The sequence below is a fragment of the Oncorhynchus masou genome, unplaced genomic scaffold (genome assembly GCF_036934945.1).
Source record: "Oncorhynchus masou masou isolate Uvic2021 unplaced genomic scaffold, UVic_Omas_1.1 unplaced_scaffold_7518, whole genome shotgun sequence".
Lineage (NCBI taxonomy): Eukaryota > Metazoa > Chordata > Actinopteri > Salmoniformes > Salmonidae > Oncorhynchus > Oncorhynchus masou.
The window spans coordinates 1-14,657 of NW_027013980.1; the positions used below are offsets into that span (position 1 = coordinate 1).

The window sequence follows — 14,657 nt, forward strand, 5'->3', positions numbered from 1 at the left end:
ATCAGATAATCTTGTACTGTATATCTATTAAACTTGATATATATATCTATATATATATATATATATATATATATATATATATATATATATATATATATATATATACAGTATATCAGATAATCTTGTACTGTATATCTATTAAACTTGATATATGTCACGTTCTGACCATCGTTTGTGTGTTTTCCTTGTTTTAGTGTTGGTCAGTACGTGAGCTGGGTGGGCATTCTATGTTATGTGTCTGGTTTGTCCATTTCTATGTTAGGCCTGATATGGTTCTCAATCAGAGGCAGGTGTTAGTCATTGTCTCTGATTGGGAACCATATTTAGGTAGCCTGGGTTTCACTGTGTGTTTGTGGGTGATTGTTCCTGTCTCTGTGTTTTGCACCAGATAGGGCTGTTTTTGGTTTTCCACGTTTGTTGTTTTGTAGTGTTCATGTTTATCTGTTTTAATTAAACATGAATCAATATAACCACGCCGCGTTTTGGTCCTCCTCTACTTCACCACAGGAAAACCCTTACAATATATATATATATATATATATATATATATCAGATAATCTTGTACTGTATATCTATTAAACTTGATATCTATATATATATATATATATATATATATACAGTATATCAGATAATCTTGTACTGTATATCTATTAAACTTGATATATATATATATATACAGTATATCAGATAATCTTGTACTGTATATCTATTAAACTTGATATCTATATATATATATATATATATATATATATATATATACAGTATATCAGATAATCTTGTACTGTATATCTATTAAACTTGATATATATATATATATATATATATATATACAGTATATCAGATAATCTTGTACTGTATATCTGTTAAACTTGTTATATATATACAGTATATCAGATAATCTTGTACTGTATATCTATTAAACTTGATATATATATATATACAGTATATCAGATAATCTTGTACTGTATATCTATTAAACTTGATATATATATCTATATATATATATAGGTAATGGGCCCTGGGTCAATAGCACGGCACTACATTGGGATGCATCCTTTGTCTCTGAACCTGTTGCAGCCAGACAGTAATTCTATCTTAGGGTCACCTACGATAACAGAGATAAATGCCCTACAACCTCCTGCGACAAGATTTCAAACATTTGCCTTCCATTGTGTTTCAAAACACGATTAACTGAAATATGTTACACATGACCACGGCAGCGGGGAATGTGTTTTGGGGTGGGGGTGTTATCGACAGGGGCGGGAAAGGGGGCTCTTTTATCCCCTCTTTGCTGACAAGTATTTTTCTTTGCTCGTACAGGAGTAATAAAGGCCTGGGCACTCATTTGGTGGGGTATTAATCATGTTTTATTGTGATTTATCAGGGGTTGATACAGCAGCCACAGCACTACTACTGTGCGCTGCTACTGTACGTACGTGACCAACCTATAATGTCATCAGTAATAGTGAGTGGTGGATGAAGGCTTGGTGGACACTTTGATGAACACTGCCTAGTGTGTGTGTGTGTGTGTGTGTGTGCGTGCGTGCGTGCGTGCGTGTGTGTGTGTCCTGCTAAATGAGGACAGCTTAAAATAGTTCATAGCTCATAGGGATGAACCAAATAACCCTAACCCAACTATATCTGACCCTAACCCAACTATATCTGACCCTAACCCAACTATATCTGACGCTAAACCCAACTATATCTGACCCTAACCCAACTATATCTGGTCCTAACCCTAACCCAACTATATCTGACCCTAACACTAAACCTAACCCAACTATATTTGACACTAACCCAACTATATCTGGTCCTAACCCTAACCCAACTATATCTTGTCCTAACCCTAACCCAACTATATCTGACCTTAACACTAAACCTAACCCAACTATATTTGACCCTAACCCAACTGTATCTGGTCCTAACCCTAATCCAACTATATCTGACCCTAACTCAACTATATCTGACCCTAACCCTAACTCAACTATATCTGACCCTAACCCTAACTCAACTATATCTGACTCTAACCCATCTATATCTGACCCTAACCCAACTATATCTGAACCTAACACAACTATATCTGACCCTAACCCAACTATATCAGACCATAACCCAACTATATCTGACCCTAACCCATCTATATCTGAACCTAACACAACTATATCTGACCCTAACCCAACTATATCTGAACCTAACACAACTATATCTGGTCCTAACCCAACTATATCTGGTCCTAACTCAACTATATCTGACTCTAACCCATCTATATCTGACCCTAACCCAACTATATCTGAACCTAACACAACTATATCTGGTCCTAATCCAAATATATCTGACCCTAATCCAACTATATCAAACCCTAACACTAACTCAACTATATCTGACCCTAACCCAACCATATCTGACCCTAACCCAACTATATCTGACCCCAACCCTAACCCAACTATATCTGACCCTAACCCAACTATATCTGACCCTAACACAACTATATCTGGTCCTAACCCTAACCCAACTATATCTGACCCTAACCCAACTATATCTGACCATAACCCAACTATATCTGGTCCTAACCCTAACCCAACTATATCTGACCCTAAACCTAAGCAAACTATATCTGACCCTAACGCAAATATATCTGACCCTAACCCAACTATATCTGACCCGAGGCCTAACCCAAATATCTGACCCTAACCTAACTGTATCTGACCCAAACCCAACTATATCTGACCCTAAACCTAACCCAACTATATCTAAACCTAAGCAAACTATATCTGACCCTAACCCAAATATATCTGACCCTAACCCAACCATATCTGACCCTAACCCAAATATTTCTGACCCGAACAAAATTATATCTGGCCCTAACACAACTATATCTGACCCGAACCAAACTATATCTGACCCTAACCCAACTATATCTGACCCTAGACCTAACCCAACTGTATCTGACCCTAGACTTAACCCAACTATATCTGACCCTAGACCTAACCCAAATATATCTGACCCTAACCCAACTATATCTGACCCAACCCTAACCCAACTATATCGACCTTAAACCTAACCCAACTATTTTTGTCCCTAAACCTAACCCAACTATATCTGAACATAAACCTAACCCAACTATATCTGACCCTAAACCTAACCCAACTATATCTGATCCTAAAACTAACCCAATTATACCTGAACATAACCCAACTATATCGACCTTAAACCTAACCCAACTATTTTTGTCCCTCAACCTAACCCAACTATATCTGAACATAAACTTAACCCAACTATATCTGACCCTAAACCTAACCCAACTATATCTGAACATAAACCTAACCCAACTATATCTGAAAATAAACCTAACCCAACTATATCTGACCCTGACTCTAAATCTAGCCCAACTATATCTGAACATAAACCTAAGTCAACTATATCTGACCTGACTCTAAATCTAGCCCAACTATAACCCAACTATATCTGCTGAAGACACAGGTTAGGCTACTATACTGAATGATCTAATGCAGTATATATCAACCTTAGATCTCTCTTGATAATAAACCTGGAAAGAAAATACCCCTCGAAAAATTGATTTTAGGTTCATTTAGGTCAAGTTTTGGCTAATACAATATTTATCCATGTAGATTTTTCCTAACAGCGTTTACATACACTCCAGACTTATCTAACCTGGATCTAGAAGAATACTTTACCAATCCAGAGATGGAGAATGGTCTTCATCTCTACCAACCCCTCTGATACACCACCACACACACACACACACACACACACACACACACACACACACACACACACACACACACACACACACACACACACACACACACACACACACACACACAATCGGTCTAAAGAGTGTGTGACCTTAACAGTTAGTGTTGGACCTCAGTACGGCCAGGAAAGGATCATGCCTCCACATCAGTGTGATGAGGGAAGTGACACATTACCACCATGTTTGCATAGAGATTCAGAGCAAACGGCCCTGGGCCCGTATCCACAAAGCCTCTCCAGGTAGGAGAGCTGATCTGAAGTCAGTATCGCCTTTTAGATCCCTAATGATTAAGGGCGTTTTGTGGATGGGCCAGAATAATGTATCCAGAGGGTTGGGTACAGATGAGTGGGTATCACTTCTAAAGCTGATGACAATGTAGGACAGTCAGCTTAAGTGCCAGAAAAGTAAATGAGGCATTTGGTTGAGTTATCACTTTAAATCAAATCTAATTTTATTTGTCACATACACATGGTTAGCAGATGTTTCAATGGTGTAGCGAAATGCTTGATAATAGCGAAATGCTTTTTAAAGAGCAGTTGAGTCATCACTTTAAAGAGCCAGGCAGTGTAAAGTTTCACCTATGGCTGATTGCATATATACAGGCTTGTTTTGTTCCTAGGATATTTTATGTATCCTCTGAACTTTCCATCTGTTTTAAAATGCCGTTATTATTTTGAAGGCTCTGGTGAGATGGTGAACAGGCAAAACGTCAATACAGGGCTAAGATTGAATCCTACTACTCTGCTCGTCTTATGTGGCAGGGCTTGCAAACTATTACAGAGTATAAAGGGGAAGCACAGCGCCGAGCTGCTTGATGACACGAGCCTACCAAACGAATAAATCACTTCTATGATCGCCGAGGTAAAGCAACACTGAGGCATGCATGAGAGCATCAGCTGTTCCGGACGACTGTGTGATCACGCTCTCCATGGCCGACTTGAGTAAGACCTTTAAACAGGCCAACATACACAAGGCTGCGGGGCCAGAAGGATTACCAGGGACGTGTGCTCCAGGCATGTGCTGACCAACTGGCAGGTGTCTTCACTGACATTTTCAACATGTCCCTGATTGAGTCTTTAATACCAACATGTTTCAAGCAGACCACCATAGTCCCTGTGCCCAAGAACACAAAAGCAACCTGCCTAAATGACTACAGACAAGGTCCGTCGGCGTGAAGTGCTTTGAAAGGCTGGTAATGGCTCACATCAACACCACCAGAAACCTAGATCCCTCCAATTTGCATACCGCCTAACAGATTCACAGATGATGCAATCTCTATTGCACTTTTTGTCCTTTCCCACCTGGACAAAAGGAACACCTTTGTGAGAATGCTGTTCATTGACTACAGCTCAGGTACAACACCATAGTGCCCTCAAAGCTCATCACCAAGCTAAGGACCATGGGACTAAACACCTCCCTCTGCAACTGGATCCTGGACTTCCCTGACGGGCCGTCCCCAGGTGGTGAGGGTAGTTAACAACACATCTGTCACGCTGATCCTCATCAATGGATCCCCACAGGGGTGCGTGCTCAGTCCCCTCCTGTACTCCCTGTTCACCCACGACTGTATGGCCCGGTACGACTCCAACATCATCATTAAGTTTGCAGATGACACAACTTCTGACGAGACAGCCTATAGGGAGGAGGTCAGAGACCTGACAGGGTGGTGCCAGAATAACAACCTGTCCCTCAACGTAACCAAGACTACGGAGATGATTGTGGACTACAGGAAAAGGAGGACCGGGATCGCCCCCATTCTCATCGCGGGGCTGTAGTGGAGCAGGTTGAGAGCTTCAAGTTCCTTGGTGTCCACATCACCAACAAACTAGAATGGTCCAAACACACCAAGACAGTCGTGAAGAGGGCACGACAAAACCTATTCCCCTCAGGAATCTAAAAAGATTTGGCATGAGTCCTGAGATCCTCAGCTTCTACAGCTGCAATATCGAGTGGTTGCATCACTGCCTGAGTATGGCAATTTAGCAGCCTCCGACCGCAGTCACTGAAGGTAGGTAAATGCGGCCCAGTACATCACTGGGGCAAAGCTACCTGCCATCCAGGACTTCTACACCAGGCGGTGTCAGAGGAAGGCCTAAAAATTGTCAAAGACCCCAGTCATAGACTGTTCTCTCTACTACCGCGGCAAACGGTACCTGAATGCCAAGTCTAGGACAAAAAGGCTTCTCAACAGTTTTTACCCCCAAGCCATAAGACTCCTGAACAGGTCATCAAATGGTTACCCGGACTATTTGCATTGTGTGCCTCCCCCAACCCCTCTTTTACGCTGCTGCTATTCCCTGTTTATCATATATGCACAGTCACTTTAAATATACATTCATGTACATATGTACATACTACCTCAATTGGCCTGACCAACCAGTGCTCCCGCACATTGGCCAACCAGGCTATCTGCATTGTGTTCCACCACCCACCACCAGCCAACCACTCTTTTACGCTGCTGCTACTCTCTGTTCATCATATATGCACAGTCACTTTAACCATATCTACATGTACATACTACCTCAATCAGCCTGACTAACCGGTGTCTATATGTAGCCTCTCTACTGTATGTAGCCTCTCTACTGTATGTAGCCTCTCTACGGTATATAGCCTCTCTACTGTATGTAGCCTCTCTACTGTATGTAGCCTCTCTACTGTATGTAGCCTCTCTACTGTATGTAGCCTCTCTACTGTATGTAGCCTCTCTACTGCAAATAGCCTTGATATTGTTTTTACTGTTGTTTTTATTTCTTTAATAACCTATTGTTCAGCTAATACATTTTTTGCACCATTGGTTGGAGCCTGTAAGTAAGCATTTCACTGTAAGGTCTACTACACCTGTTGTATTCAGCATTTTACTGTAAGGTCTACTACACCTGTTGTATTCAGCATTTTACTGTAAGGTCTACTACACCTGTTGTATTCAGCATTTTACTGTAAGGTCTACTACACCTGTTGTATTCAGCATTTCACTGTAAGGTCTACTACACCTGTTGTATTCAGCATTTCACTGTAAGGTCTACTACACCTGTTGTATTCAGCATTTCACTGTAAGGTCTACTACACCTGTTGTATTCAGCATTTCACTGTAATGTCTACACCTGTTGTATTCAGCATTTCACTGTAAGGTCTACCTACACCTGTTGTATTCAGCATTTCACTGTAAGGTCTACACCTGTTGTATTCAGCATTTCACTGTAATGTCTACACCTGTTGTATTCAGCATTTCACTGTAAGGTCTACTACACCTGTTGTATTCAGCATTTCACTGTAAGGTCTACACCTGTTGTATTCAGCATTTCACTGTAAGGTCTACACTTGTTGTATTCAGCATTTCACTGTAAGGTCTACTACACCTGTTGTAATTCAGCATTTCACTGTAAGTTCTACTACACCTGTTGTATTCAGCATTTCACTGTAAGGTCTACACCTGTTGTATTCAGCATTTCACTGTAATGTCTACACCTGTTGTATTCAGCATTTCACTATAAGGTCTACTACACCTGTTGTATTCAGCATTTCACTGTAAGGTCTACCTACACCTGTTGTATTCAGCATTTCACTGTAATGTCTACACCTGTTGTATTCAGCATTTCACTGTAAGGTCTACTACACCTGTTGTATTCAGCATTTCACTGTAAGGTCTACTACACCTGTTGTATTCAGCAGTTCACTGTAAGTTCTACTACACCTGTTGTAATTCAGCATTTCACTGTAAGTTCTACTACACCTGTTGTATTCAGCATTTCACTGTAAGGTCTACACCTGTTGTATTCAGCATTTCACTGTAATGTCTACACCTGTTGTATTCAGCATTTCACTATAAGGTCTACTACACCTGTTGTATTCAGCATTTCACTGTAAGGTCTACTACACCTGTTGTATTCAGCATTTCACTATAAGGTCTACTACACCTGTTGTATTCAGCATTTCACTGTAAGGTCTACACCTGTTGTATTCAGCATTTCACTGTAATGTCTACACCTGTTGTATTCAGCATTTCACTATAAGGTCTACTACACCTGTTGTATTCAGCATTTCACTGTAAGGTCTACTACACCTGTTGTATTCAGCATTTCACTATAAGGTCTACTACACCTGTTGTATTCAGCATTTCACTGTAAGGTCTACACCTGTTGTATTCAGCATTTCACTGTAATGTCTACACCTGTTGTATTCAGCATTTCACTATAAGGTCTACTACACCTGTTGTATTCAGCATTTCACTGTAGGTCCACCCTGTTGTATTCAGCATTTCACTATAAGGTCTACTACACCTGTTGTATTCAGCATTTCACTGTAAGGTCTACACCTGTTGTATTCAGCATTTCACTGTAATGTCTGCACCTGTTGTATTCAGCATTTCACTATAAGGTCTACTACACCTGTTGTATTCAGCATTTTCACTGTAAGGTCTACTACACCTATTTGTATTCAGCATTTTCACTATAAGGTCTACTACACCTATTTGTATTCGGCATTTCACTGTGAGGTCTGCACCTGTTGTGTTCAGCATTTCACTGTAATGTCTACACCTGTTGTATTCAGCATTTCACTATAAGGTCTACTACACCTGTTGTATTCAGCATTTTCACTCTAGGTCTACCTGCACCTGTTGTATTCAGCATTTCACTGTAATGTCTACCTGTTTGTATTCAGCATTTCACTGTAGGTCTACTACACCTGTTGTATTCAGCATTTCACTATAAGGTCTACTGCACCTGTTGTATTCAGCATTCCTGTAAGGTCTCACCTGTTGTATTCAGCATTTCACTGTAATGTCTACACCTGTTGTATTCAGCATTTCACTGTAAGGTCTGCACCTGTTTATTCAGCATTTCACTGTAAGGTCTACACCTGTTGTATTCAGCATTTCACTGTAAGGTCTACACCTGTTGGATTCGGCGCACATGACAAATAAACTTTGATTTGATGTATTTAATACATATGGACTATATCAAATAAACTTTGATTTAATGTATTTAATACATATGGACTATTGCAAATAAACTTAGATTTAATGTATTTAATACATATGGACTATTGCAAATAAACTTAGATTTAATGTATTTAATACATATGGACTATTGCAAATAAACTTAGATTTAATGTATTTAATACATACGGACTATTACAAATAAACTTAGGTTTAATGTATTTAATACATATGGACTATTGCAAATAAACTTTGATATAATGTATTTAATACATATGGACTATTGCAAATACACTTAGATTTAATGTATTTAATACATATGGACTATTGCAAATAAACTTAGGTTTAATGTATTTAATACACTTATGGACTATTGCAAATAGGCTTCAAAACGTCCTGATAAACAAAGCAGGCCGTGTTCTAACTATATTTCAGCATCACTTATAAATACAACTAGTAAACATCTAGTTGCCACCAACTCTTATGTTACAAAAGTGAATGAAATCGAAACTGATCTCAGTTCAGTGTCTGGGGGCAACTTCACTTTTGCAGAGGGAGCGGGTAAGGCGCTATTAACCAATCGGGTTTATGCGTTTTGGCGTGACGTCACACAACATCATGGCGGCGTACATGCTGGAACCTCTAAACACGGCACACTTTACCCACGAAGATAGCTTAATCGGATAATGACAAACGATTCAATTTGCGTTTAAATGGTCAAGTCAAATGATGAACAAGAAAACTGACGGCGAAATATGCCAAATCCAGAAAGCACGACCATAACACTGGCTCAAATGACTTAAGTGAAATCTGGAGGTCATGGTTCCACATTTCACAAAAAAGGCTGAGAACAAACAAATCGGGTAAAAAGTCAGAAACCTTTTTAATCTTCACCTTCTGTCAGGAAGTCACCACATCTCGGTCTAAAGGTAAGATGGTTGCTAAAAGTGCACGGGAATGGTATTGCTAACCAGCTAGTTGGGTAGCTAACAACATCTAGACTCAATAGCTAACTTTGGCAAACGTTCTTGTAGGTTTGCGGGATAAACGGCTCTAACGTTAATTAGCTGGGCAGAGACAGCGAGCCAGGGCCACGTTCAGTTGCCAAACGTTCTTCAACGTTGCAGATAGAAATGCAATGTATAGAGCTGATGTGATTCCTCGTTCTATTTCTATCTGAACGTTCCAAAACGTTGGTTTTGTTTATTAGGATCCCCATTAGCGTTTTAATTTGAACCTTTAATTAACTACAGTAAATGCAGTAGCTACTCTTCCTAAGTACAAATAAATTGCAAAGTACTAAACAGTTATGAACGAGGCATTATATGCAAATATAAAACATAATAAGAGTTATATATTAGAAAGACACAAATAGACAACAAAAATAATATTTACACTATTATAACACTATTTACACACTATTAATGTATGCATATTCTTATATACAGTGAGATGAGATTTTGGGCCTCCTGGTGGTTTAGTAGTCTAGGCACTGCATCTTCAGTGCTAGAGGCGTCACTACAGGTTTGATTCCAGGCTGTATCCACAACCAGCCATGATTAGGAGTTCCATAAGGCGGTTTACAATTGGCCCAGCGTCATTAGGGTTTGGCCGAATTACGGCCGTCATTATTGTAAATAATAATTTGTTCTTAAACTGACTTGCCTTGTTAAATTAAAATAACATATATAATCTTCCAGAAAAGAGGAGGTGCTGTGGTGATTATTTAAAAATGTATTTTAAACTAAACAGACTTTTTTTTCCTGAGTGACACTCTGGTGACAGAGGCATTCCACCATGACTCTCATAACTGAGTAAACTCTGGTGACAGAGGCATTCCACCATGACATGACTCTGCATAACTGAGTAACCTCTAGTGACAGAGCATTCCACCATGACATGGCTCCATGCATAACTGAACAATGCATTGGCCCTAGTCCACACGCTGATCCTCTCCCTATTGTACTCATGCGTGACCAGGCAGACCCCATTTTGTTGTTCACCTATTTTAGTCTAGTGACCTTACAGTTTCTCGTTCCCACCAGATCTGAGACCCCAAAACGACGAGGGGCAGATACACAGGCTTAAACAGCACTGCTGATTCCCCAGCGATGGAGATATTTTTTACAAGACATCATCTGGGACCGGCATCACCTGCTCCTGCTAGAAGTGGGTATGTTGTTGAGTCACTTGATGAGCAAAGGCTGATTTTAGGTTTAACATCAGCATAACGTTGTCCTTCATTCCTCCTCTTCCTCATTCTCCTCTCACCCTGTCAATGGACCATCATGAGTCATCCTCCAGTCACCGTCTTTTTGACCAGAAGTCTATGTGTTTCATTCCTCCTCTTCCTCATTCTCCTCACACCTATCAGACCATCATGAGTCACCTCAGTCCACCGTCTTTTTGTTCTTCTCAAAGCCAGTTGATAGGGGTCATGTGTTTCATTCCTCCTCTTCCTCTTCCTCCATTCTCCTCCACACCTATCAGACCATCATGAGTCATCCTCAATCCACCCGTCTTTTTGTTCTTTCTTCTCAAAGCCAGTTGATAGTAGGGGTCATGTGTTTCATTCCTCCTCTTCCTCATTCTCCTCACACCTATCAGACCATCACGAGTCATCCTCAAAACAAATCTTTTTGTTTTCTTCTTCTCAAAGCCAGTTGATAGGGGGTCATTGTGTTTTCATTCTCCTCTTCCTCATTCTCCCTCACCTATCAGACCATCATGAGTCATCCTCCAATCCACCCGTCTTTTGTTCTTCTTCTCAAAGCCAGTTGATAGGAGGTCATGTGTTTCATTTCTCCACACAGGCCTCAGTTTCGCTAGTGTGGCCTTTGTGCCCAAAGTGATTGTGAGTTATTATGTATATGTGCCATCAGTACAACTGTTGCTGTCCTTATTCTCCAGGCGAAGGGCCCGGCAACACCAGAGTTGTTGAGATATCAGACATTGTCAACCGGATCGCCCCTAAGGTCAGTGTATACAACATGTTCCCCCGTGTCACTGAGGCCCGTTGGTAGATGGGCGTGATTGGGCGTCATTGTAAATAGGGAATCTGTTCTTAACTAACTTGCCTAGTTAAATAAGATGAATGAATAGATGCTGGCACCCTGCAGCTCCCACGGGTTTTTGAGTCATGTGTCACTGTGGATATAAACGCCCTATATTAAGATGTAAAGACTGCATTCTACTGTGTTGCTTTGTCTCAGTGGATGCAAAGAGACATTCTAAATCTGGTTCTTCTTGAAGCACTGGAGGTGAAAGTCACGGCCCCCTGGCTTGAATGTACCCCTAGAGCTTTAGGTTGGTCACAGCACACAAACCAGCTGTTGTAAACCATGTCTTCTTCTCCAGGATGCCCAGCATGTCTCTGTGGATAGTCCTCTGCTCCAGTGGATTGGGGACAGTGCTGTCCCATGTACCCCAGAGGTACGCCCGCCCAAAGCAAGGAAGAAATCCACTCGGTGAGTGAACTTGTACAAATCACTTGTGTAAAACAGGTTGAAAACCTTTATTTAACATGTAAGGTTTATTTCTCATTCAATAGTTTTGTATTTTCCAGTAGTTCTCTTAATCAGATCATTCTTGTGTTCAGATACTTTGATAGTGCTTATACTAGCTTCTTCAAAGGTTCCCCAATATATTCATTATGCCTTCCTTGTTCATTCATCCACTCACTTCCATCCTCTCCCTCTCTACAGGAAAAGCTCAGTGGAGGACTTGATGCAGCTGGCCAGGCAGTTTGACATCAACATGCACCAGCAGGACCGAGAGAAGAGGAGCGCGGAACACACACACAATACCATAAACAACAACCGCTACGGGGAGGAACCCAAGGGCCCGACGACAATGTCCTCATCAGCCCAGCAGGTAGAGGCGGAGCTTAACGCTCTGTTCGACGGGCCGACGCAGCGAGTCACCGGACGGCTCAGCCAAGGGTCGACCGCCTCCACCTGTTCTCAGGAGGTCAAGGTTCAAGTTGGGGTCAGCCATTCACTGCCGATGACCTCGTCAAAGAGTCGGAGGTCAAGCCTGGCGGGGGAAGCACGTCTGGTTCATCGGCTCGTACTGGTAAAGAGGAAGTGGAACAGTGGAACGCCACGACGACTGTGGCGAAAGACGAGGACTTTGACTGGGAGGATGATGACCTTTCAGTGACCCTATCGTGTTGGAGATGACCCAGAATCCTGAGGGGCTGAAAACGCCGCCCCCAAACCCAGCAGCTCACTGACTCTGAGCACTGACAGAGACCACACACAGCTGCTGACAGATACAGAGGAGACCCTACCACCCTCCTCTATTACCTCTTAATCCTATCAGCCTGCCCTCTCACTCTGTCTGGAAGGGGACAAGCACACACCTCCAACCTCAAACAGAGGTGGCGTCACTGGGCCTTGTCCTAAACCCAACAGCAGAAGGACTTTCCTGCTGGAGCCCAACCGTTGTTTCCAGGTGAATATGGCTCCGACAACCAAAGAAGCACTCAGACCGTTCCTCACTGCTGTAGAGGCCCAGCCTGAGAGACCCAGGCCCGGCGTGTCTGCGGCTGTGGGGAGTAGGGGCCCCAGTAGAGACTCTGCAGAGGGGAAGGCTGATGGCGTGAGCACAGCCACAACTCCAACCTCACGTGGAACCACAGCCCCAGACTCCGCTTTCAAAGACTTCTCAGAGGAGGACCTCCAGTCCCTGTTTGACTCCGAGTCGCTTTGGAACGACGACGAAGGTGGCGATGACTTACTGCTGTATCAGGTGTGTGACGACGTGGAGAGGATCTCCAACAGTCAGCCCCTGTCCGAGGATGCCTCCGTAACCACGGACACCACCGAGGTCCGCTTCCAAGAAAGCAAACCAAAAGCTCCTCCATCCGGCCCTCTGGCTGCAACAAGAGAGGGGTCTATGTCTATGGATAGGGCTGTAGGTGGTCCTAGCAGTAAACAGTCAACCACCTGCACGTCCGGCCGCTCCAACTCAGTGAGAGAGGGGTCTATGACTATGGATAGGGCTGTAGGTGGTCCTAGCAGTAAACAGTCAACCACCTGCACGTCCGGCCGCTCCAACTCAGTGAGAGAGGGGTCTATGACTATGGATAGGGCTGTAGGTGGTCCTAGCAGTAAACAGTCAACCACCTGCACGTCCGGCCGCTCCAACTCAGTGAGAGAGGGGTCTATGACTATGGATAGGGCTGTAGGTGGTCCTAGCAGTAAACAGTCAACCACCTGCACGTCCGGCCGCTCCAACTCAGTGAGAGAGGGGTCTATGACTATGGATAGGGCTGTAGGTGGTCCTAGCAGTAAACAGTTAACCACCTGCACGTCCGGCCGCTCCAACTCAGTGAGAGAGGGGTCTATGACTATGGATAGGGCTGTAGGTGGTCCTAGCAGTAAACAGTCAACCACCTGCACGTCCGGCCGCTCCAACTCAGCACCAGGAGATGGGAGCAGCACTCCTGTGCACTTTCAGAGATGGAACATTCCAACGAAAGCAGGAAATGTTTGGGTCGGACATCATACAGTCACGTCCCAGAGCCATCCAGGCAGCGGGGAGGGTCTGGGCAAGTTTACCCAGCTGAAGGGTGCTCCAGGCTGGGGAACATTTGGCCTAGGATCCCTTGCCGTTAGAACCTTCGAAGCGGAGAACTCAAAGTCGGTCATGCCACGGACAGTGTCTGCGAGAACCCTCCCAAACTCAAATTCCCATCATGCGTCATCGTTCAAGAGACATCTGTCGGACTCGGCCGCCATCGGCAACAAAGGTGAGCTTTTTACCCCATAAAAATGCAAAACAATGATCCACCACTTGTCAGTCTAGTATTATGCTAACTCTCAGAGCCCTGACCTCCTAAGAGGTAAATAGATGGCTGTTGGGTCAGGTCTCTGAGAGGTTAGGAGGTAAATAGATGGCTGTTGGGTCAGGGCTCTGAGAGGTTAGGAGGTAAATAGATGG

At 42.7% G+C, this 14,657-nt stretch overlaps 2 protein-coding genes across 2 annotated transcripts; both read left to right on the forward strand.

Moving 5' to 3' along the window:
- Positions 1 to 4,658: 4,658 nt before the first annotated feature.
- LOC135537337 (ewing's tumor-associated antigen 1-like) lies at positions 4,659 to 12,872 on the forward strand. Its single transcript, XM_064963536.1, has 4 exons — positions 4,659 to 4,716; positions 11,622 to 11,686; positions 12,069 to 12,178; positions 12,416 to 12,872. The coding sequence occupies exons 1-4, from the start codon at positions 4,659 to 4,661 to the stop codon at positions 12,870 to 12,872; spliced, it is 690 nt and encodes a 229-aa protein (XP_064819608.1).
- A 215-nt stretch (positions 12,873 to 13,087) lies between these two features.
- LOC135537336 (uncharacterized) lies at positions 13,088 to 14,588 on the forward strand. The gene has a single exon (XM_064963535.1). It carries the CDS (start codon positions 13,173 to 13,175, stop codon positions 14,484 to 14,486), a length of 1,314 nt encoding a protein of 437 aa, XP_064819607.1. The 5' UTR covers positions 13,088 to 13,172; the 3' UTR covers positions 14,487 to 14,588.
- The last annotated feature ends 69 nt before the right edge of the window (positions 14,589 to 14,657 follow it).